This window comes from Ctenopharyngodon idella, chromosome 8 (genome assembly GCF_019924925.1).
Source record: "Ctenopharyngodon idella isolate HZGC_01 chromosome 8, HZGC01, whole genome shotgun sequence".
Lineage (NCBI taxonomy): Eukaryota > Metazoa > Chordata > Actinopteri > Cypriniformes > Xenocyprididae > Ctenopharyngodon > Ctenopharyngodon idella.
In genome coordinates this window covers 11,111,631-11,136,213 of record NC_067227.1, presented here as the reverse complement: position 1 = coordinate 11,136,213, position 24,583 = coordinate 11,111,631, and the positions used below count along the sequence as shown (strand labels likewise).

The 24,583-nt window shown below is 36.2% G+C and overlaps 2 protein-coding genes across 8 annotated transcripts; both read right to left on the bottom strand.

Moving 5' to 3' along the window:
• Positions 1-1,156: 1,156 nt before the first annotated feature.
• On the bottom strand, positions 1,157-15,139 carry LOC127517278 (RNA-binding protein 39-like). 2 transcript variants are annotated; one of them, XM_051902647.1, is made up of 16 exons: positions 14,953-15,139; positions 14,595-14,654; positions 9,400-9,452; positions 9,121-9,312; positions 7,032-7,097; positions 6,864-6,917; positions 5,633-5,750; positions 5,370-5,522; positions 5,144-5,281; positions 4,987-5,052; positions 4,079-4,283; positions 3,864-3,944; positions 2,789-2,903; positions 2,578-2,683; positions 2,020-2,098; positions 1,157-1,915 (listed from the first exon to the last, which is right to left on the bottom strand). In XM_051902647.1, the coding sequence occupies exons 2-16, from the start codon at positions 14,643-14,645 to the stop codon at positions 1,815-1,817; spliced, it is 1,578 nt and encodes a 525-aa protein (XP_051758607.1). In that variant the 5' UTR covers positions 14,646-14,654; positions 14,953-15,139; the 3' UTR covers positions 1,157-1,814. The 2 variants fall into 2 exon arrangements, with proteins under 2 accessions (XP_051758607.1, XP_051758608.1); XM_051902648.1 differs by lacking the exon at positions 7,032-7,097.
• Positions 9,260-22,804, bottom strand: LOC127517280 (ammonium transporter Rh type B-like). 6 transcript variants are annotated; one of them, XM_051902653.1, is made up of 7 exons: positions 21,583-22,804; positions 14,953-19,102; positions 14,595-14,654; positions 13,101-13,162; positions 12,159-12,234; positions 9,400-9,452; positions 9,260-9,312 (listed from the first exon to the last, which is right to left on the bottom strand). In XM_051902653.1, the coding sequence occupies exons 1-2, from the start codon at positions 22,027-22,029 to the stop codon at positions 18,107-18,109; spliced, it is 1,443 nt and encodes a 480-aa protein (XP_051758613.1). In that variant the 5' UTR covers positions 22,030-22,804; the 3' UTR covers positions 9,260-9,312; positions 9,400-9,452; positions 12,159-12,234; positions 13,101-13,162; positions 14,595-14,654; positions 14,953-18,106. The 6 variants fall into 6 exon arrangements, with proteins under 6 accessions (XP_051758613.1, XP_051758612.1, XP_051758609.1 ...); XM_051902652.1 differs by having other exon boundaries at positions 12,164-12,234; XM_051902649.1 differs by lacking the exon at positions 13,101-13,162 and adding an exon at positions 9,751-9,900 and having other exon boundaries at positions 12,164-12,234.
• Between the last annotated feature and the right edge of the window lie 1,779 nt (positions 22,805-24,583).

The following is a 24,583-nucleotide window of genomic DNA, read 5'->3' as shown; positions in this document are numbered from 1 at the left end:
TTGATAGAGGGCTACATTTCTCCAATGTTTGTATCTTTTGAGATTATCATCTAGCAGAGTTTTATATTAAACTGTTGTTTCTGATTAAGGTTAATATTAAAGTTCAAGATGCAATATAATAACTCACTGCACCTTTGAAATGCAAGTTCATTCAAGAGTGTGCAGAGCTGTCATCGAGATTCTAGTTAAAGCGTGGCTACTTTAGATAAGATTGTTTTGATTTTATATTGTAGAAACACAATTTTCATTTATTTACTCGTAAACATGTTTATGTTAATTTTGGATAGTAGTTTTTAATATTAATGTTTAGAAAAACTATCAAGGTTTGATCTTAATATTTTAAAACGTAGAAAATACTAATTAAAAAAAATGGTCATGTCATATTATAATTTTCCACCATACTCATCCAGACAATAGTGCTTTAAAGTCGGCACGAAACAGATATGGCATGTGATATACAAATGAAACGGCTTCTCGAACAAGAAAAAAAAATGTAGGGTGGGACTTGATTTTATCCATCGGGAATTAATTGGATCGTTGGATCATTGTGGTTTGCTATTGCTGTGATCAGAGAAGAGATGTCACTGGAAGAGGGAGGGGAAGTTATTTTGATTAAAGATTATGAGGGAACATGAACTAAAATATATTTTAAGATGTGCACGGATAAATTGTTTATAATAAATACTGCAATATTCCATAAAACAAAAAACAACAACAAAAAACAAAACAAAAACAAGAATTGTCCATTTTGATTTCATGGTGACTTTAAAAGGATAGTTCACCAAAAAATGAAAATGCTGTCATATATTCACCCTCATGTGATTCCAAACCCATATGACTTACTTTCTTTCATTTTTCTGCAGAAGATATTTTTTTATATTATGCTGGTAACCAAAGAGCTTTGGTGACCACTGATTTCCATTTTATGGATTTAAAAAAAAAAATAAAATAAATATTCCACAGAAGAAAGTCAGTTATATGGGTTTGGAACAACATGGGGGTCATTAAACGACAGAATTTCCATTTTTGGGTGAACTATCCTTTAATACTTACAAAAACATCCTTATTCAATGAACACAAACTACCAGCTCCCTCTAGAGGTGTTCAGGATATCTACCAACACATCATAACATCATGAATACAAAGACAAAACTCATTTTTACACAGTGTTGTGAAAGTCTTTTAATCGTAGAAGATTTTAGAAAAATCAATTCTTGATTATGAAAAGTTATAAATTCAATGTTGTTTTAGAAAGCTAAACAGCTTGAGTAGACTCTCCAGAAGAAAACAAAAAAACAAAAACTTTTTTTGGTTGTCTTTTGTTGCTTAAAAGTGAAGAACCAGAATGAAAAATGAACCAATAGCTCACAACACAATGTCTGTCTTGAAAAGATGAAGATCAGTGAAAATTTTCCTTGACTTGACGACCAAACAGCTGAAGAAACCTTCCTTCTATCCTTACAAAAACAAACAGAAAGACGGTCAAATACCTTTTAAAAAAAACCCAGAATCTTCGAAACTGGTTTTCAAGAGTCAAGAACTCATCTAGAGAGGGTGACAATGTTACAGGTTTTCACTTATCAATATACCACTGTACATAAAGCTGAGAGCTGGTCTGAAGTTTGCTTTTGCCATTACAAGACTGAAAATGCTGTCCAACTGTGAAATCTAACTTCATACATTAAGTGGCCCTCAGTGACAGGACCGTCTCAGGCCCACAGCAGTTCATTTGGGAAGGAGTACGGATGCATTGGGGTTCCAGATGAAGCAGGGTCAGTGGGTGGCAGGGGTCCGAGCCAAAGCGATGGGCTGGATCACCGGTGCATGGGCCTCAGGAGCTCCGTGGCTGTGGCAGCGTCTGGAAACAGGTTATGGTATGTAGGGAGGGGCACGTAGGCAGCTGTGATCATTTTACCTGTAAAAAGGAAAGAGATTGCGATTAATGTCACGCACAGCCCATGCAAGGCAGTCTATTAAAAAGAAAAACTTGGTAGATGGGAGAAAATGGGACAGGTTTACCTGCAAACCACCGCCCGTGCAGAGCGCTGACAACAGCCATTGCTACTGGGATGGTTGGACATTTTACATAAACATTTCCCTGCCAAACAAGAGCAAGAGTGAGGATTTGTCATATTGGGGAAAACGAGAAAGGCTTTGATGATCTTAAGCCCTACAACATCAATATTACTGAAACTACTGAATTATTGACACTGAATTATTAAAAAGTTTTCAAAGAAAATGTTTATGCAAGTAAAATGAATACTTTTACTAAACAGTCTGAATCTCATTTTTAAATTTTTTGAATCTCATTTTAAAGCCATAGTTCACTTTCCGGTCAAAACAGACCCAAAACGCAAAAGGTGAAGCAATTTAGTTTAAATCGTCATATCTCTTACTTATTAAAAATTTCTATGTACCTCTTCTGGGTCAAAATGGACCCGAATGCATTAGGAGGGTTAAAGTTGGAAATAGATTTGACATGATTTTACTTTGATTCAGTTTTTATATTTTAAAAAGCTGCAATTTTGACAGGGGTGTGTAGGCTTTTATAGCCACCGTATAAAGGCGATCACTTACTTGAGCAGAGTTTTTGTCGACGTATATGTGAACCACTCCTCCGTGTTTTTTGCACTCTTCGATGACATCATCTCGTATCTCCATGTCCCAGCCAGGTTCGTTTTCCCTACAAAGCAATGCATCAAGAAGTTTCTTTTACAAAAGATACATCTCATTTGACATCACATACACCTTATTATCAAAAAAAGTTTTAATAATTAGTGCAACTCACGTCTGTGGACTGAACATGTTGGAGAGCTGTAAACAGTGTGTGGCCAGAGGCTGGGTTGGAAGGTTCATAGCTTGGTTCATCCCAGGATTGGGAATAAGAGGAGGTGCGGCTGAGGCTGTAAGCGGCACAAACACACAAAAGACTGTCACTACCACAGGTAAGCAAAGCATCATATGCTCTTGAGAATGACTGTCACTAGTCACAAAATTTTGCTGTAAGCCTTCTGAATAACAAATAAATGGTGGGAACAGGACAGCAGGTCAACAAGCTCTGTTTGGATTTGTCGAGTCTCCTCTGGAGGCAAATTGTCAAGACCTTGATGTACTTCAAATTAATCATATCAGCCACATAAGCTACGTTCAGACTGCAGGCAAAAGTGGCCCAAATCAGATTTTTTTTGCTTACATGCGACTCAGATCTGATTTTTTTCTGAAGTGTGAACAGGATCTTTTTGATTCTGATTTGGGCCACTTTAATATGTGGTCCTTAATCAGATACAGGTCTGATATTTTGCAATGCGATTTCAGTCTTAACAGTCATATCGGAGTTCATGCGACTTTTCATGTTCATGTTTATTTGCATACATACGACAGTGTGCTGAATGCCGGCTTTGTGTTTGTTACTTCAAGTTGCGCATGTGAGTCAGTTCAGGATCGTGACCTGATCACACTCAAAACTGTTTTACTGTATTTGAAAAAAATGTGAACAGTCAAACAAAAAAAATAAAAATAAAAAAATCAGATCTTAGCAATAAATCAGAATTGAGCACTATGCCTTCCAGTGTAAACGTATCCATATGCAAGATTTTAAGTCGCAAAGCCTCATTATGGGATTCTGGAATTGATCATGTCTTAGGTGAATGAAATATAAGTACAATGAGGCTGATGAAGATATGTTTATCTGTTTTCTTAGATGAAGGTTTATATTAGATGCAATATGACATGGTTACTCTCTGTATCTGCCATATAGACCAGATTTTGCTTTCGTTTAGATCAAGGCATTTAGATGAAGATACACAGCCCATTCAACTCAATGGATTCTAAGATAGGAATATGAAAATGACTCAAAGACACACCATTTGCCAGATTTCCAAACGCCACAGAACCACTCATCTGTAAGGCCTGCTTGGCAGCAGCAGGAATCTGCAGTCCTGTGCCTAAAAACATCCCAGAGACACATTTCAATGAGTACAAAACAATGCAATATCATTTGGAATAAGCAATACACAAGTAGTTTGAATCAGTCATTGGCACATCTGAGAGACAGTAACATGCAGGGTTCAATCTGTACCTTCTGCGAGTCTTGCCATCAGCTGAAGGCGACCCGTCGTGCCCAAGTCAATGCCAGTTCTCTCCAGCTCATCATTGTCCAAGAAGGAGCTGGCCGATGAGGCATCCGAACGCTCGGTAACATGACCCACCTTCATTGGCCGCCCCGCAAGCTCAAAACCATTTAGCTGCTCCAGGGCTTTTTTAGCACATTCTGCATCTGCAAACTGCACAAACAGATATCCAATCAGCATTGGAATGGTGTAATAGAACTGCCCTTGTCTTTTCGAAATGAAAGTCAGAACATTTATATATATATAAAAAAGCTGGAATAATCACAAAGATTACTATGATTATGGTAACACTTTACAATAAGGTTCATTAGTTAACATTAGTTAACTACATTAGTTAACATGAACTAATGATGAACTGCACTTCTACAGCATTTATTAATCTTTGTTAATGTTAATTTCAACATTTACTAATACGTTATTAAAATCAAATATTGTATTTAACATTAGTTAATGCACTGCGAACTAATGTGAAGAAACCATGAACAACTGTATTTTATTAACTAACTTTAACAAAGATTATCAAATACAGTAACAAATGTATTGCTCATTGTTAGTTGTTAGTTAATACATTAACTAATGTTAACAAATTAACCTTATTGTAAAGTGTTACCATTATGTAGTCATATAAATATATAAACAGACATTTTTGGCCAAACTGTGCAGCTCAGAAACAAGCACAACAAACCTGGAGATTAAAAAAATATATATTGCTTTTTACACTGCAATCACATTTTTTATTAGAAAAACTGCAATTATATTCTTTCCCCAAATCGTACAGACCTACTCACAAACACAAAGGACCAGAATTTGACTAGTCATCCACTGTCATATATATATATACAGTATATGAACTCACTGATATGAAGCCGTATCCTTTCGACCTGCCCGTCTCACTGTCCATCATTAGCTGGATGCCCTCAATCTGAAATGACAAAAATAACATTCAGTCCATGTTAGTTTTATCCTGGTTTAACTGCTTATACATGCAAAACCAATTCAAATGCCAAACACACCTTTCCAAACGGCTCAAAAATGCCCCTGAGCATGTCCTCAGTTATATTGAAGTGCAGGGAGCCAACATACAGCCGCATGGGCCCTGCACCACCTCTCTGGAGCATGCTAGCCATGGCTGCGGCCCTGTTCTTCTCAGCCTGAAATATGCAAACAATTCAACAAAATTATTCATAATCATTGTAATAGTAAACAGGCAGTGGATTTTCATTGTGTTGATGCTCTGACCTGCGAGGCCTGGACTATGATAGGCACTCCCAGAACTCTCTGCCCCGTCAGGCCGATTGCCAGTGGTACTGATGTGGCCTCCACAAACTCAATGTAGGCAATGCCCTTTGACCTCCGAGAGTTTCTATCTGAGATCATCCTGACGTCACGGACCTTAAAAGATGGATATAAAAGCTCTCATGTGTTGTATCTGTCATTTAATATCAGTAAATGGGGAGAAAAAGGGATCACAACCAAGTGTGCTTTAATCTGGGGCATCATACTTTTCCCACTGCAGAGAAGAATTCTTCCAGATCTCTGGGTCTAATTCTGGCAGCGAGCTGCATGCAGAACACTGTGCGGGCGTCTCTCTCTTCTGGGCTTAGATTATCTATCGGTTGCCTGTTTGAAGAAACACACAGGTCATCAACCACTGAAACACAAGTCATTCCCTCTGGAAATAAAGGCAAATTAATCTCTGATAGACATTTCCACAACATAAGCCATTCTGTGATCATAAATAAAGATCATAGCCATTTGATAAAGCTTTTCATGTACAATATAAACTACTAGGTTTGAATTCATATCTCTTCGCCAAAATATATTGCAATGACAATAAAAATCATGTTCTGAGTTCTGTATAATCCAATACACAGTTAATCTTAATCTTATTTTTGTAATGTCTCTCAGCCATCTCTCTTTCTACAGTCTCTTCATATCGCCCTCTTTCTTACTCTCTCTCCTCCCCCATTATGAATGGACACGCCCCCTACTGCTGATTGGCTACATGTTGTGGTGCTCGGTCTGATCCACTTTTAACAGCGTCTCTCAGAAATCGCTAACAATAATAAATATTATATTATACTTTTTTCATGTCAGGCCAAATGGACCTTAACATTCTCTATTAAAATAATACATTGCGTATTTTTGTACTTTTTGACTATTGTGAACAACATTAATAATTTTATCAATGATTTCTGTAGATCTAGATAGCCCTTAATTTTGATATCAAAACAGATTTTGTAGTACATCTGATACTAAATTGAGATCAACTGTTTGGGAGTGAATCAAGTTAATAAATTGAACACATACTATAACAATTTAATTTCTTTCTGTCTATGATTTTGAATAGGGCAAAAAACTTTTTAATGTCAGGCTAAATGGACTGTAAAATACTCTATTAAAATGACATGTATGCGTTCTTTTTATTGATTATTTTGAACAACAATTAATTTAATCAATAACACATTAATGTAGTTTATATCAAGTTTACCAAGAGCTGTAGACTTGATGTACAGTATTACTGTGAGACAGAAGGTGAACAGTTAACCTCTAACACCTTTTAAAAATAACTCCATCCACCACTTTCAGTTCCTATTCTTATTTTAAGTGCACCATAGTGGCAGATTTCGCTCTGCCTTATCTAGTGTCATTTAAAATAAAATGGCTTATGGAATAACTTGTGGAAATACTTCAATACTTCAGTACTACAGCAGAGTGTGATGAGTGTCTCACCTGACGGGGCTTTTGTCCTTCTTAAACGGGCTTTTGCTCCGAGAGCGCCTGCGACTAGAATCAGAATACATCATCAGTCTGTGTTTATTACCCATCCGTGTATGATTACTCAAGACAAACACACACATTCAGCTCACAACAGGCAGCAAGAGTCACAGATGAGATCACCTGTGTTTGGTGAAATGTTGTGGGCCGGTCTTCCCTCCGGGACCACCATTTAATTTCGGCCCCATACTATGACATAAAACAAGGGTTTGTCTCAGTGTTAAACCAGTCAACTTTCAGCCACTGTGGCCATGCGAGGGCTACTACATACTGGTGCAAGGGGGCAAGTATCCAGTGAAAACCAAATGTAGTTTTAGTCAAGAAAAAAAAAAGTTATAAAGGTAAAAATTCATTTGACAGAAAAATTGATTTATAATAATGATAACCCAAATCAGACCTAACATGAGCTGGAACACTGTGTGACTATATTGGCTTTGGTAGAAGACAAGTGTGATTTTAGATTCTTTAGAAATCATAATAAATAGCCGAATTCAGGTGGAGAACTACACTACCCATAATCCTGAATGAAGATCCTCCTTAAATCCACCATCAGAGATGACATTGCTGTTACCATGAAAACAAGAACCATGGTATAAGAGCTGAGCAATAAATTCTATTTGAATCATTATTTGAATCATTCTATTAATCAATATTTTATTATATATATATATATATATATATATATATATATATATATATATATATATATATGTATGTATGTTATCCCCATATATTTTAGAAAATATAACCAGAACCAGAGCTCGATTGCTCCCCTGCCCCCATCCCCCTCTGTTCTCTGTTCACATTATTTTATTTGGGTCCCAACCATGGTACGCTTGCGTCATCAAGCTGCAGCCGCGTACCCATGTTACTAAGTAACGGCTATGAAGGAGAAAGTGCCAAAATGGATAGAGTTGCTTGTATCACTTTTGTTGTTCATTTTTAACCTTTGGTTCTATCTGCATGAATCTATCTGCATGAACGTACTGCAAATGTTCTAAAGAACGCGGGAGACCATTTTTGCTGAAGGGGGGCAGAAATTAGATATACATTCTCTCTGCCTGGAGTGCGTCAGTGAGGACACACACAAACACAGTTTTATCGTTCAGCATTCACATCCTCCAAACGAACCGAATTCTGAAGTGCTAGTGTGAAAGCACCCTGAAAAACTTTGCTCTATAAAGGCATGCTAAGTCATGTGACTCCAATTGGACAATGAACTTGTGGTTAAGGTGGCCCCCATGAACCAGAACACAGTAGGCCTGGATAGACGTTGCCTCCCGGTTTTCTATTTTCAGAATTCCTCAAAATAAAAAAATGCATCTCCAAAAATACAGCAAAATTCTCACTTCAGCAATGTGCCATAAAGCAATGCAAGATTAAAGTACTTCTGCATTCTTAGCAAAGCAGATGCACAATAAGCAAGACACTGGCCACATTTTAGTTACAACAAAGTATGATGTGCTTTCCAAATACACAACATGTAGCAATAAATTCAAATTGGCCCATGGTCTATCTTAGGGGATAGTTCACCCACAAATTAAAATTCTGTTACCATTTACTCACCCTCATGTGGTTCCATACCTGTATGACTTCTAATCATCTTCTAAACATATTGAGCTCATCAAATACGGTAAACGAAATCTCAACCATGCTTGCTTGACACATGAGAACCAATGAGATTTGTGCAATTAAGCTTCTGTTTACCATATTTTATGAGCTCTATGTATGTGTATGTGTTTATATTTGAGTAAAAACCCAAATAAAATCTGTTAGTCATGTAAAGCCATAGTGTCTGTTCAGAAGACATGGTTTAAACCACTCGATTCATATGGATTACTTTTATGATGTCTTTATGAACTTTTTGAAGCTTGAAAATACTGGTTACGTGAGCTTTCAATGGAGGGACAGACATGATATTAAAAATATTAAAAATATCTTCATTTGTGTGCTGAAAGTCTTATGGGTTCGGAACAATGTGAGGGTGAGTAAATGATGACAGAATTTTCATTTTTGGGTTTTTACAACCCTGAATTCAGAAGCGGACATTCGGACATTTGACATTTGCTGTCGAACAGGACATTTGCTTTGTCCTGTTCTTACGGTCATCCATTTTTTTTTAACCCACCAATCTTGAACACTACAAAGACAAAGTCGCACTTAGAAAAATAAGATATAGCCTCTTAATTGAATGATCAGGGGTTAAACTCACAAGGGGCTTTTGCGTCCACGATAACGTCCACCACGATCCTTGCTGCGGGATCGTGAACGTTTGCGCTCTTTGCTTCGTGAACGTCTTCGCTCACGGCTGCGGCTCCTGCGTCGTTCTCGGCTCTTCTTGCGCCCCCCGCTTCTACTCCTCCGGCGGCCTGGACTCGGACTACGACTGTTGCTGCGTCTTTTCCTACCGGGGAAAAGACCCACAATTTCATTTACACAAAAAAACTTAAAATTAAGATGAATGAACAGAATACAGAGAGTTTTTGCTTACTTTTTGCTGCGTTCCTCATTATGACCATTGGCGCTAGAAGACTTGCTTTCACCCTGAACAGGATTGACAAAAGAACAACATGAGGATGGAGAGGAAACACTGGAAGTGGAGAGGGGAGGGGGATAAGAGAGAAGACAGAAATGCTACTATTGTTAGCTCCTTCATGATAAATTGCTTGGTTTTCCTCATTTTATCACTTTGGAGAAAAGCGTGTGCAAATTGAATATAACCAAATGGTCTGTTCTTCATAAGATGTTGACTGGGACAGTCTTCAACTTTTGAAAACTATCAGTAAGTTCAAGGTCTTGACATGTTTTTTTTAGGGGACCCTCAGGGTCGTAGTATAGGTACCCTGCTATTTTAAGCCTAAGTCTTGCTGTTGTCATGCTATAGAGATGCTAAAGGGCATTCCAGAGTCGAGGCTGTCAGTCCATGTGATCTTCTCCAGTTAGCGCTGTTGGACTGTGAGAGCTCGATGCCATCTCTGTCTCACAGCTTGTCCTGAAGCAGACAGGGATTTACACGGCTTAGTCATATCGCCTCCCAAAAGACACCGCATCAAAGTCAGCCAAAAAAGATACAACTTATAACCTCATCAAAAGATTTTCAGGGTTTTTTTCCTGCATTTGCCTCATTTTGACAACTATGAGTGGCACTTATTTGTTGTTAATTAGAAAAGCATAAAAATTCTATTTATATTTAATGATAGAAATGATTATTGGGTAATTCAGTTTTAAAGGGGTCATGAATTGAGAAATCAAATTTCCCTTGATCTTTTAACATGCAAGAGGTCATTTCAGAAGTTTCAGAACTCAAAACTTTGTTAGTCTAAAAACAGCTTTAATTGAAACCAAGCTCTGAAAACAAGTCATTTCGGATTTTGTCACATCAACGAAAAGACCGCCTCTGTAGAATCAGATCAACGCCTACATCTACATCATCACATCTTTGTCCCTGCCCACTGGCGTGTTAGTGAGATGAGAACGAGAGAAGATACAGGATCACTGGACTAAAAATAGCATTACTATCCAAAGGATACTAATGCTAGGAAAGTGCTTATTTATTTTCAACAATGTAAATGTCTTAATAGAACATTGTTTGTTTGGTACATTTTGGATTCTTAGGTAAATTAGTCACAATTTCGGCTTTGCAAACAATATGCAAGTAACCGTGTTAATTCTAATGCCTAATCTGTGATCACTGATCAGTGATTTCTGATATGCAATGATTCATGTACAGTCACAACGTTCTTTGTCTCAAAACTGTTTATTTCTGTTTATGCGCCAGGAAATCAAGCCAGTGACTAAACAGTCAGTTAATTTGTGATTAAATTATATACAGAAAGCGATCAAAGAACGCTGCCTTTATAATCGCTGGAGCTGTCAATCACACAGTGCGAGTTTATCAGTGACTGAGTTCTGGACTCTCGCCAAAACTCCCACTATGATCAATGACGCGGTCTACATTGCACAATGAATCTCTTTTTTACGTAATATTTGCACTGTTAGTCATAATAAAAGCATTTGCGAGAGTGCAGAAATCGAGTTGCAATGACGAGATCACTGCATTAATGCGCTCAACAGACATGTCTGTCATATGCTACAATGCTCATCGCTGCAACCTTTCATGCCACGGCAGTACATTCAAATATAATGCTTTAATCAACACTTTTCACAATTACTTAATCTCGACAACTGTAATAGTAAAAACGTGTTAAAGGTTTTCGAGAGAGTGCCACATGTAATACTTGTTTCATATGCAACAATGTTGGCTAATCATAGCAGTCTCACAGCAGACATGCCCCTTCCAAAAGAGCGTCCAAATCTAGAGTAGAAAATGGCCTTTTATTTCTAAATTATGACCATTTTTGATGTAAAAATCATATTAACATTATAAGTGCACCTCAGGAAACATTATAAAAAAATGCAGTTCATGACCCCTTTAAGATAAAGAGATATTACTAAAAAGGGCATGCACAAACCAACGATTTTAGAGACCATCACAAGACTGGGTAGAGAGACAGTATTCATATTTATAAACTTAAAATTCATTTAAAAAAGAATTGGGGTCAGTAAGTTTTTTTTTTTTTTTTTAAAGAAATTAGTTCTTTTATTCTGCAAGGATCTATTAAAATGTTCAAAAATGACAGTAAAGATATTTATGTTACAAAACATTTCTATTTTAAAAAAAATATATTAAAGCATTACAGCTTCCTCAAAAATTTTAAGCAGCACAACTGTTTTTAACATTGATAACAAAATTTGTATATTTCAATGATTTCTTAAGGATCATGTGACACTGAAGACTGGAGTAACAGGTGCTGTTAGCTTTCAGCTTTGCCATCACAGGAATAACTTACACTTAAAAATATATTAAAATATCAAACAGTTATTTTGAATTGTAATAATGTTTCACAATATTACTGTTTTTACCGTATTTTTTAATCTAATAAATGCAGCCTTAGTGAATATAAGACACTTCTTTCAAAAATATTTTAAAAAAAATTAGCGACCCCAAACTTTTGAAAGGTAGTGTACATATTTATGCCACTCCATTAGTTTCACCTTCAACAGATTTTCACTCATGGTGACATTAGTGAAAGGTGAATACTGTCTCTGCTCCATGTCACATTATGTTTCATCTATTGTCATTCATTCGCCGTTCTGAAACCGAATAGATTTGATGGTGTAAGGTGGCGGTCTATTTGTTTTTTTTTACCTAAGGGATCAAAGTACATTAATACATTGCGCAATTACTACCTTACTTTTTTTCACAGTTCACACTGGAATCAAAGATGTATTCAGGGGAGTAGAGGTGAGATATCATTAGGCAAGTCTATAAAGAGAGATAGACGGGCATTTATTTGTAATTCAAGATATGACACTACACAACATAACTCTTTCTCATACACATTTCTCATTCAGTCAGGCACAGACAACAAATGCAGGGTTTCTAAGTAGCCATATGACAACACAAGGAGTTCAGTTTCACACATTTCACATAAAAATTTAAATTCTGTCATCCACCCATGTTGTTCCAAACCTGAATTACTTTCTTTCTTCTGAGAAACATAAAAGAAGAAACTCTGAACTTCTGCATTTAAAATGAATTGAGCACTGGTACTTATGAGCTAAAAAAATAATAATAATAATAATAATAATAATAATGCAAAATCAACATAAAAGTAATATAAGTAGCTAATAAAACTATCAAAGGCTGAATCATAACATTACAAACTTTGTAAAGAAAAAAAAAAAAAGTATTTCAAAATCAGAGAAAAAAAAATAAGGTACTTAACTGCTTTAATGAGGGAAAGAACTACAATCCCATGAAGCATTTGTGATGGAGCTATATATAAAACTGATGTTGACTAATATATATATATATATATATATATATAGAAACAATATATTTTAAGTTTATTGCAAAATATGAATATATAGACAACTATTTAAGTAGTTACAGGCAGTGCTTCATGCTACAGAGCTCTTTTTGGCGTGATTCTATGATTGGAGGAGATTTTTTGCAGAATCATGGGTAATGTAGTTTTCACCAAGAATTCCACTTTTCATGATTACTTAAAAAATAATGCAGGCTGATGGCTTTAACAAAAGCATATACCACCGAATGACAAGCTCATAGCAGGTCTGTTTTTAAAAATCAATTTCCCTGTGGAAAAAATAAGTGGGAATTTTACTTACGGAACCCGAATGTTGGGCCTGTTTACACCTGGTCACTTCATGCGTTTTCTCTGGTCGGATAGCTATCAGATTGTGAAAAGACCAGGTATAAATTAGTGATTGACTGATATTGATTTTTTAGAACCGATACCGATCATTTTTGTTTTTATGTGCCCGATAACCGATATGCAGAACCGATATTTATTTACTGTTATACTTCTGTTTTTGACACGAATACAACACCACTGAACTGAACAAACCATTTTATTTTTAACAATCACTCCCCCCTTACATAGAAAACAAAACAAATCGCCGTTGTCTCGTCTTCCCTCATGCGCTGTAATGGCAATCCTGCGCGCAATTCTCAAAACACCCACAAGATGGCTGCGTTTATCGGTAAATCCGATATTACAAAACCGATATCCGATTATGGTAAAATGCTTAAATATCGGGGAAATATCGGTAAATCGATATATTGGTCGATCTCTAGTATAAATGCAGAACAACCCGAAACACTTTCTAAACAGATTTAAATACAATCACTCAAACCACTTCAGGAGGTGGTTTGAGACGCATTCCAAACTGGACAAGTGTAAATGCATTTGGTTGTTGGAGCCACATGTGTAAATTTTACTCCTCCCAAAATGTTAAAAAAATAAACGTGTGACAGCATGTTATGGCCACATATGACAGCGCTACTGCAAAACAGATGAGTAGCCGAGTATCTCTTCAGCAAGCTGACGTGCAAACTGCCGCAAATGAAACTGAAAGTAAGTCGCAGACGCGTAAAACACAATCATCTTCATTAAAAGTAGTGAGACTAAATTATCTTACCAGTGCTGATGCCGCTCTCTCTCTCCTATTGCAGTCTTTGATCTTGAAATTAGCAGATGATAAATGAAATGCAGCTCATATCTGTTGCTTTCGTTGACTTGAACTTGTTAAATTTGCATATAGCGTGGGAACTGAGGATTTATATCTGTTTTGCGGAGACACATTTGTGGTCAAGTGTAATGGAACCGTTTTAACAGATCAGATAGCCATCCGATCAGTAAAAACACATGAAGTGACCAGGTGTAAACAGGCCCTATATGTATACTTATTTTTATGGTGCTTTTCACCCTTCAAACCTATATAAATTTCTTTCTTCTGCTGAACACAAAAGAAGTTATTTTTTTGGGAAAAAATACTATGGTAGTCAATAGGGCCCTGAGCCTTTTTGTTTATCCATGTTCTTCAAAATATCTTCTTTTGTGTTCAGCAGAAAAAAGAAATTCATACAGGTTTGGAACAACTTGAGGGTGAGTAAATTGTGACATTTTTGGGTGAACTAGCCCTTTAAGAGTGAGCAGAGTTATCTTCAGAATTTGTCATTTTGTGTTCCTCATACGAATGAAATTCATATGGATTGGAACAGCGTGAGGGTGAGTAAACAGTTTTTCATTTTGAGTAAATTAATTATTTAAAGCCTACAAAAATTGAGATCCGGCAACTTCCGGTTGTCCACCAACCCACCTTCTTATAAGGAGCTTCCAGCATGGCCTCAACATCGAAGTCATCCGCCATTCTGACCTGCTGTAAATGGAAAAAAAAAAAGCAACAAGCGGTTTACAAACATATCCAACCTTATGAAACATATAGTTCACGTTTCTATTTTAGTACTTCCTACATCGATGAAGCAAACAGAAAGATAACAATCTTACAGTCGAGCTACGGTACTGCTGTTCTTTAAATAACACACTCGATTCTGCAGCAAACGCTCTCGATGCACAACAACAGCATTACATAAGCAGCTAATTTATACGCCACACTCATATCCTGACTGACAGCATACTGTAAATTATGTAATATTTACATTTAAATCTGAACCAACCTCGTAATTAGACCAAGAACTGCTTTTGGCAAATACTGCCTGGTTTTATTTAGGACTCCGGTTGTCGTCGCGACCTCTGCTACGCGCGTGTGAAGTTTGACACTCAACACAACTGCAAAACAAACGGTCAGATCCGCCTATAGACGAGCAACAAATACACCGAACAATCATTCAAACAAAAAGAAATAACGATGTATATATCAGTGGATATTTAAGAAGCTCAGTTATGTTTGTCATGAGGTTTCCCCCAACAAGACAACTTCCTGCTTTCCCCAAAATGGACGCTGATAGGGGGCAGGGTTTCCTATCGTTTCGTGATGTAGATAAAAGTCAAGGAGCATTTTGAGTTTCTTTTTTCGAGTGTAGTTATACTTGCAGAATTTGCAGTGCTTTTGTTTCTATGAATACCTCCTCGTTGATAAACCTGCTCTGTTATTGCATAATTCCCACATAAATTACAGAAACTAGCGTTTTGTAAACACGGGTGGAGTCATTTCACAGCATGTAAATATGAAATATAATATATAAATTAATGTCATATATCATGTGTAATATATACCTTAACATTAATGTTAAATTAATGTAATATATTATATAAAATTAATGTAATATTAATCTAATATTATATAAATGTAATATATAGGCTATAGTTTTCTTATGTTTCTTCCTTATTATTTCTGTTTTTTCTAAAGCAAAATTAAACGATATCTACATAATAAATATTTTAAATTAGTAAAATTCTTATTACTAAAATATACTGAATTCAAGATCAAATAGATAATCTAATGTACCTGTTTTTGTTGTTGTTGTTGTTGTTTTAAACGCTGCTTTTGTGTTTCAGATTCTATTGGACGAACAGCCTGTCACTCTTCAATATGAAAGATGACGTCACGGTTCACGCTGCCAATCACCTTGCACCTTGCAACGTTCCGGTATAAATGCCCGTAATTTACAACCCTGTCGACAGACAGACAGCTTTTTTTTTTGCTTGTATCGTTGATGGTTTGCCCGTACACACCCCCTTGTTTGCTTGAGCTTGTGTTCTTGTTTATTGCAGTTGCTGGAGTTATTGTATATGTGTGTACTAGACCGAAATGTGTTAATATTGTGGACGTACAGTTTTGACACAGCTGCGTTTGTTCTGTCTCTCCTCTCAAGTCTGGCTGGGAAGGAGGCAGCGGGTAAGTAAGTCGAGCAACATACACTGATTGCACCAGATGGGAACGTCCAACTAGACACACTAGGTTTAGGAGAGGGTGACATCCCCTCTGTTTTGTTTATTTGGATAGAGTAGTTTAGTTAGGGTGTTTTTATGCTGAAGACTTTTCTACATTTTCGTTTGATAGTTTTGTTTGTTTGTTTTGCAACTGTAGGCTCGCTCCCACCTTTGTTGTTGTATTGTTCTTATTCGTCTCTTGTAAATATTTTAAATATTTTTTCACCTTTTCACTTTGTACTTGGAAAAATAAATCTTTTCAAATTGAATCATCTATATTGTCTACCCTTTTCTTTTACAGACATACCTCCACCACTGTTGTATTTAATATTAAGCTATATCCCCATTTACCCCTAAGTAATATTTCCCAACATCTTCGGCATGTAACCGTTTTAAAGATTAAAAAGTCATATTCAATTTTTATTTCATAATTAGCCCTAATTGTTACCCAGACAGCCACAATAAGGTCTTGTACATTAAGCTACTAGTTAAAGTGTTAACGTCTCTCATTCACATTCAGTGTAGACCATCAACACATATATGAAATTGATATAGTTAAAATAAATTCAATTCAATGGCAGATATCCAAAACAACCGAAAAAAAAAAAAAATCACTTTCACAACTCCTCTCCATTTTTAATGAGGTTATAATCCATGTATAACTGACATATTTTGAGAAAGTGTCATCAATCAGCATCTAAATTCTGATTTTCCATATCACATGATTTTGTTTTAACTGCATGCATTTATATCCTATCTTAATATACTTAATATATGTGTATGTGTGTGTATCTGTCTAAACAAATGGATAGAAGAGATAGTGCATGAGAAATATAATCAACCTGTTAATAACTTTTCATCAAGATAACATTATCACTTGTAAATGTAATGTACTTCATATTTCAGATTTTAAACTGTTAACTGTTTAACTTTAGTACTGCTTTATCTTTTGTTCAATGAGGGAAGTGTTGCTGCCGTTACTCAACGAGAAATACAGATTCCTAAGGCTGCGCACAAAATACAAAAAAATTGTTTGCAGATAGTATAATATTAATTAAATAAAAGGCCATTTTAATGAACTTAGAGTATACTTTCGTGACAAGACATGTAAGTACAAAACTTGTAATAAAAATGTCAAATGTTTTAAATTAAAATACATTTTAAATCATTGTTTTAATGTTTTGTCATGCTTTAAAGTACACTTATTTTAATGTGTTGACTAACATACAAAAGCACGTAAAGGTAATATCTTTGCAATTTTGCAAATTACAAATGTCTAAATACATGACATACAATTTTCAATAGAAATTACATTAAAGTATATTTTAGTTTACCGCTTATATATGTCAGTGCATTCAGCAATAAACTTAAACCATATTTATTAATAGAAGTAATTATGAAATTACACAAAGATGTGGGTCAAAAAGCACTCTAAAGTTCAGCTAACTGCATTTAATATTTAGACTATAATACATTTTCATTTAATTGCGTATAACATGCAATTAATTTTCCAAAAACATTACATTTAGTTTGCAGTATTTTCTTTTAAAGTATATTATTTCCATAATCAGTACTCTTTTAAAAAGTATTCCAAAGTGTACCTCTTTTTCATAAGGGTAATCTAAAATTTATAAATGGAAAATTAATTGGTATATAGAAATATTTGATTCATAAAAAAATGAATATCTTACAAAGACATAATTTTATCAAAATCAAGCATACACTTTATATATTTCAGTAAAAAATGCAGTATATGAACCTTATCCCATCAAATATTAAAATAAACCACTTTTTGGGTAAATAAAATCACCATTTAGCAAGTTACACAGTACTCAGTTCTAAAGTCCATAATATTTTATGGTCTAGTCCAACATTGAGATTTATTCCTTCTATTTAATGCTCTTGTCAAACATCAGTCTTTTTCAAGTGCAGCTTTTTTCAGTCAGCATCAGTTTTGCTTGTGTCTCTGAGAACGTAAGACCACACATCCTGTGGCCCGTTTACGCAGTTGTAATCTGGAGGAACCTCAAAGAAGAGCTCATCATCAAAGCATTTCTCATCACTGGGGGAAGCCAGATACGGTAGCTTGAGAACTACTCCAGTCAGCAAACCGCCCACTGCCGCCGCAGCAATGGTCCCGAACACGGCTGCCACCTGAAAGAGCGCCTGTTCCTGTGCGCTCCGACCCAAGCCCGCTTCCAGGTCCGGGATTAATACCTGCAACTTCGCTAGCAGAGGGTCTCCTTCTGGAGGTGCCCGATGAGAGAAGGTCTGGTAGAGACTGGGGCCGTACGTTTCCTCAGTCGCCACCAGGATTGCGCAGATTCCTGCTAGGCTGGAAATGAGTCCCGTTAGGCCGTGCAGGTTGTGTATGCCACACTGATCCTGCAATCGCAGCCGACGCGCCAGGAACGGGCTTAGGTATTTGTACCCCAGCATGCACGCAATGCATCCCAGGATCCCCAGTACAAAAGCAGCGGCTGGTGAAATCATCATGTCCACTGAGGCTCCAACAGTTACACCACCAGCCAATGTTACGTTCTGCACGTCGGCCATGCTGATTTTGCCATTCTTGCTGAGCATGCTGGACAGGGCAAACGCAGTGATTGTGGAAGCACTGAGACCTATGAACGTGTGAAGGACGGCTCGGTGTTGGTCGTCACCCTTGAAGGTCAGCGCTGAGTTGAAAGATGGCCAAAACACCCAGAGGAACAGGGTTCCCATCACAGATAGCAGATCCGACTGGTAACTTGTCGTTTCTTTTGGGTGTCCCTCGTTTAGGCTGGGTCTGTAGAGGACAAAGGTGACACCCAGTCCAAAGTAGCAGGCAAAAATGTGGACGAGGATCGAGCCACCAGCGTCGTTGATCTTCAGGTATTTCAGGACGGCCCATTCTGTGACACCAAACACAGGAATCTCAAGCAAGGCCATCACCTATAAACAATACACAAATGTAGTATGAGGATGTGTAATTTACATTTCATTCATTTAGCAGATGCTTATATCCAAAGCGACTTACAAATGGGGAATACAAGTGATTCATTTTGTTGACATAAATGTACTAACAAAAGTGTGACACAATTGAGCCATCCCAAAACCTAGTGTGCTGCCTACATAGGTGGCATTTTAAGGCTTCATAGGTTCAATCCAAAAAGTTATTTATTTATTGCATCTTAGGATGCTTCATTTAACTAAATTCTAAGGCACCATCACATGTATCTATGCGAAGAACGCAATCCCAGAATGCATTTAACCAAACCAAGTGAAAAAAAATATGCACTTAAAGGGTTAGTTCACCCAAAAATGACATTTCTGTTATTAAGTACTCACCCTCATGTCATTACAGTCCCGCAAAACCTTCGTTCATCTTCTGAACGCAAATTAAGATTTAGAAAGCAACATAATTACCATCATTCAAGGTCCAGAAAAGTAGTAAAGACATTGTTAAAATAGTCAGCGTTACTACAGTGGTTCAACCTTAATGTTATGAAGCGACGAGAATACTTTTGGTCACGTGCGCACCACATGCATGCGTCGTGGTGCTCACGTAAACAGCGTCGGCCAATGCTGAGCCGGCATTCGGACGTAAACACGGAAGCGCTGAACTGCATTCATTGCGTCAACTGCGTATGAGACTGACAGGGTAGAGAAGAAATTTTGTTTTTGCACACAAAGTATTCTCGTCACTTCATAACATTAAGGTTGAACCACTGATGTCACATGGGCTATTTTAACTTCCATTTTAATGTCTTTAATACCTTTCTGGACCTTGAATGAGGCTAACTGCATTGCTTTCTATGGGGGATAGGAAAAAAAACCTCTCAACACAAAATATCTTAATTTGTGTTCCAAAGATGAAAAAAGGTCTTACAGGTGTGGAACGACATGAGAGTGGGACAGAAATTTCATTTTTGTGTGAACTAAACTGTTAAAAGTATATTTAAAAAAACAACAACAACAACTGTAATAAAAGGCCACTTAAGTGTATATAAAGAGTACACTTTCATAACTGTTTCTTAACACACTTAAGCACACAATTTAAAAAGTGCAGTTTATAAAAATGTCAAATTAAATGTTTTTAAAGTGCATCATTAAGTTTTTAAATCTTTTGTTGTGCTTTAAAGAAGTACACTTACTTTGATGTGTTGACTAACATTGAAAAAGATGTAAAGTATGTGATTATAATTTAAACTAGTGTGTTATTTGATATTACATTTACAGTTAATACTGTATTTGAAATATACTAAATTGCAACTTCATCAAATACATACACAACATAACATACAAGTTTCAGTAGTATATTTTAGTTTACAATGAATTTTCAGAAATACACTTTAACAATATTTCAAAGACAGTAGAAGTAAATATAAAATCACATTTGTCCCCGGTTTCACAGACAAGGCTTAAGCCTAGTCCCAGACTGAAGTGCTTAATGTTTGTGCTGTTTTAACTGAAAGCAGCTTGCACTGACATATCTTAATATCACTGCCATGGTTTTGTCTCAAAATAGTTGTTCTTTTCTAAGGCACATTTATAAAAGCTATTTAAATGTCCTAATTGAACTAAGGTCTAATCCTGGCTTAATCTAAGCCCTGTTTGTGAAACCAGGCCAGATGTACTTAAAGGGATAGTTCACCCAAAAATGAAAATTCTGTCATCATTTCCTCCCCTTCAAGTTGTTCCAAACCTGTATGAATTTCTTTGTTCTGCTGTACACAAAGGAAGATATTTGGAAGAATGTTTGTAACCAAGCAGATCTCGCCCCCATTGACTACCATAGTAGGGCAAAAAAAAAATACTATGGCGAGATCTGCTTGGTTACAAACATTCTTCCAAATATCTTCCTTTGTGTTCAGCAGAACAAAGAAATTTAGACAGGTTTGGAACTACTTGAAGGGGAGTAAATGGTGACAGAATTTTCATTTTTGGGTGAACTATCCCTAAGTGGGTCAAAAACACTAAAGTTTAGCTAATTGCATTAAATATGAATTTAAACTATAATACACCTATATTTAATTGCAATTAACATTCAATCAAGTATATGAATACAATACATTCAGTTTATATATCTTTTAAAGTATTCTAGTGCACTTCTTTTTTGCAAGTTTAGCAACATATTAACAGTTTATCTCACACAGAGTTGCTTCCGTAGGGAACTCCCAACGATGGCTGGGATGCTGCTTTAGAACGAAGATGATTTTGGCAGTAAGCAGTGAACTCTGAATTTGAGTTTTTGATGCATGGCAGATCTTTATCACATACATAAAACAGGTGAATATCTACTTTTTGTGAATATAATATAATGAATGTGAATGTTCACCACATCTTTCCACTGTATCCTTTTAGTAAAACAGTGATAATGGAAAATGTTTCACTATCTAATATCAAACCTGCTGCAAAAATGATAAACTTACCAGGAGTTGCACAGGGCTCGTCTTTCCCAGCACTGCTCCAAAAGAGATCAGCACAACGGCACAGGCAAACTCTGCATTGATCAGATTTAGCACACCAAGATGAATCTTTCCATCATAGTAAAATTGAAAGAAGCCCTGGACCAGAATGGCCCACTGAATGGTAAATGTGGCAATTAGGAAGTTAAACACCATTCCACCGAAACCATAGCGGCGGAAAAAGGCCAGAAGGCAGCCGAATCCAAGAAATATCATCACCTGGATGTCAGCAAAAAATGGATAGTTTTGATACAATGAATTCTCCATGGGCCGTGTCTGGTTGTTCTGTAGAAGTGCATTAGCATGATCATCGTACGTCACAAAGACAACATAGAGGACCACAATCATGACCTCCAATGCAAAAATTAGTGTAGGGAGCCGGACACGCAAATTTGTAGAATTGTTCTTCATTTTGACTGTAACTGAGCACAGAGCCAGCACTCCTGCCTCCTTTCTCTTCCAGTGACACTTATTTATTTTATCTACTGTAACTTGATAAGCAGAAAGCCGTCCATTGGCTTAAACATGAAGTTACATCATCCACATGCTGCTTAAGCAAAGGGGAAGCCAGCTGCACTTTGCCCTTAGTTATAACCATTCCCAGGATTTAATTACTCAGCAGTTTTTTAAACTTCAACAAAGGCATAGACCCAGTTTAAATAATCATATCACAAAAGAGATAGGTAGGGTGAGGAAGACATAAGGAAACTCATTAACCTGTTTATTGCAAAGATCAATGGCACAATCAGTGACCATCATGATAGAAGCTCACTGCTGAGTTCAGACTCAGAGCAATGCACTTTCAACAGGGTTTCACGTTATTGTTTCCTAATAGTGCTGATAACAGAACAAAATGATCTGCTCATATGCATTTAAATATGCAAACGCTTCTAATTTGGAAAGCCAGTGAGGTTTCAATTGAAAGTTGTTAATGATGATGAAGTCCTGAGAGTAAATGGAAAATGTAATCAGTGTTTATTTTTAAATCTTGTTGAGCTTCAAGGAACGTATTGTAGAAGCTTTCAACTGTATGATTGTGTATATGTTAAATGGAGGGCAAGTTCATCAATGCATAAGAATACTTTTGCTCTTTAGATATAGAATTTTTTGCTGTTGCTCACTGACATTTTCTTCTGCTGTTATTTTATGCGCAGAATATGAAGTGTTCATGCTGACCTCTATTAGAACAAATATCACCTCTATGTCTGTATTATTCAGATTATATTCTGTGTACGTAAGATGCAAGAAGTCCTTGAGACTATTTATGGGACATCTTGATCCACGATGGGCCCTTTTCAGACTGTGATGACGTGTTTCCATAGTTATTAACATCATGAATATAGCAAAGATATATTTTCTTATTTTTCAAATAATGTACATTCATAACGCTGTACTTTGTTTTCTTACCTTGGCATTAGATTACAGAAAACTGGTTAAAGCTGCTCCAAGGGTGTTTCTAATATAACGGCTAAAGGAAGTGATGGAAAATTGAAAGATTTTCTCTCATCTGACCATAGAAATCATTCTGTCTATATTTTTTTTCCTTTTTTGGAAAGTCATAGAAACACCATTGTGAGTTCTTTCTTTTGCTATCGAGGCAAATGGGAACACAAACATTATATTTGTTGTAGTGTCCATTCACCACTATAAAAGTTTACCCTATAATGACTTCTTCTGAAACCCATAATTGTAAAAACAGTCCATTTTTGGCAGATCCCTTTTTCAAAAACAACTTAGATTGCATTCAAGGTATATTTCTTTCTTTCCTAGAAATTAGTTCATCCATTCCCTGGGAATCGAACCCATGATCTTTGCTAATGCCATGCTCCAATGTTTGCGCTACAGGAAAACGCTGAAATTTAAATGAAAGAAGTAAAGGATTGCAAACAACACAACTGATAAATCTGAATACAGGATTTAGAAAAGTGTTTTTATTATAGCCGTGCTGACATGTTTAAGGTGAAATATGTGTGAAACTGCGCATACCTGCCTTTGTTAACAGTTTCAGGCAAACATATTAAATATTTTTTATCTTGACTTTTGTTTTTTTCTCAACAACATTGTAAAATGTCAACTGAACAAGCACATTACAGGTACATTTGTTTAAACATATTAACACTTTGCATTCAGGTAGTATCTGTTTACACTGAGTTCAAATAGCCAACCCTGTTGGCAAAGGCTAGTTTCACTATCTTCGCCCACCATTGATCAGATATTTTTAACTTTAACACAAACAGTATAGTACTTGTATTTACATTTTGTGCGAGTAACACCAATCACTATTACAGTAGATAGCGCCTACAGGCCAGTCATTTTACCCTCATATGGAATTAATTTTATTTGAGCAGGTCTTAAAAAAAGTTCATAAGTTTTAAAGGGTTAGTTTACCCAAAAATGAAAATTCTCATTAATTACTCACCTTCGTGTCGTTCCAAACCCGTAAGACTTTCGTTCATCTTCGGAACACAAAAGAAGTTATTTTTAATGAAATCTGCAAGCTTTCTGTCCTTCTATTGACAGCTACTCAACTACCACTTTGACGCTTCAAAAAGTTCATAAAGAGATTGTAAAAATAATCCATATGAATTGAGCGGTTTAGTCCAAATTTTCTGAAGAGACATGACTGCTTTATATGGTGAACAGATTGAATTTAGGCTTTTATTCACATATAAAGATAAAAGAGACTTTTAATTCAAAAACATGGAGCTCTTCAGATAGTAAAATTTCTCTTTAAATGCCATGACAATGTGGATATTTGGAGTTGAATTGAACTTCTTTATGCTGCAGTATCATTTATTATTCCACAAAATGCAACAGCATCACACACTACTGAAATTAGATGATAGGAAAAGGGGCCAGTTATTTATATCAGTTCAGTGTGCCATCCTCATGTTCTTTTATTCGACTAAGAAACAGAATAAAGCAAATACTAAAAAATGGGTCTGAGGAACATACATCAAGTGAA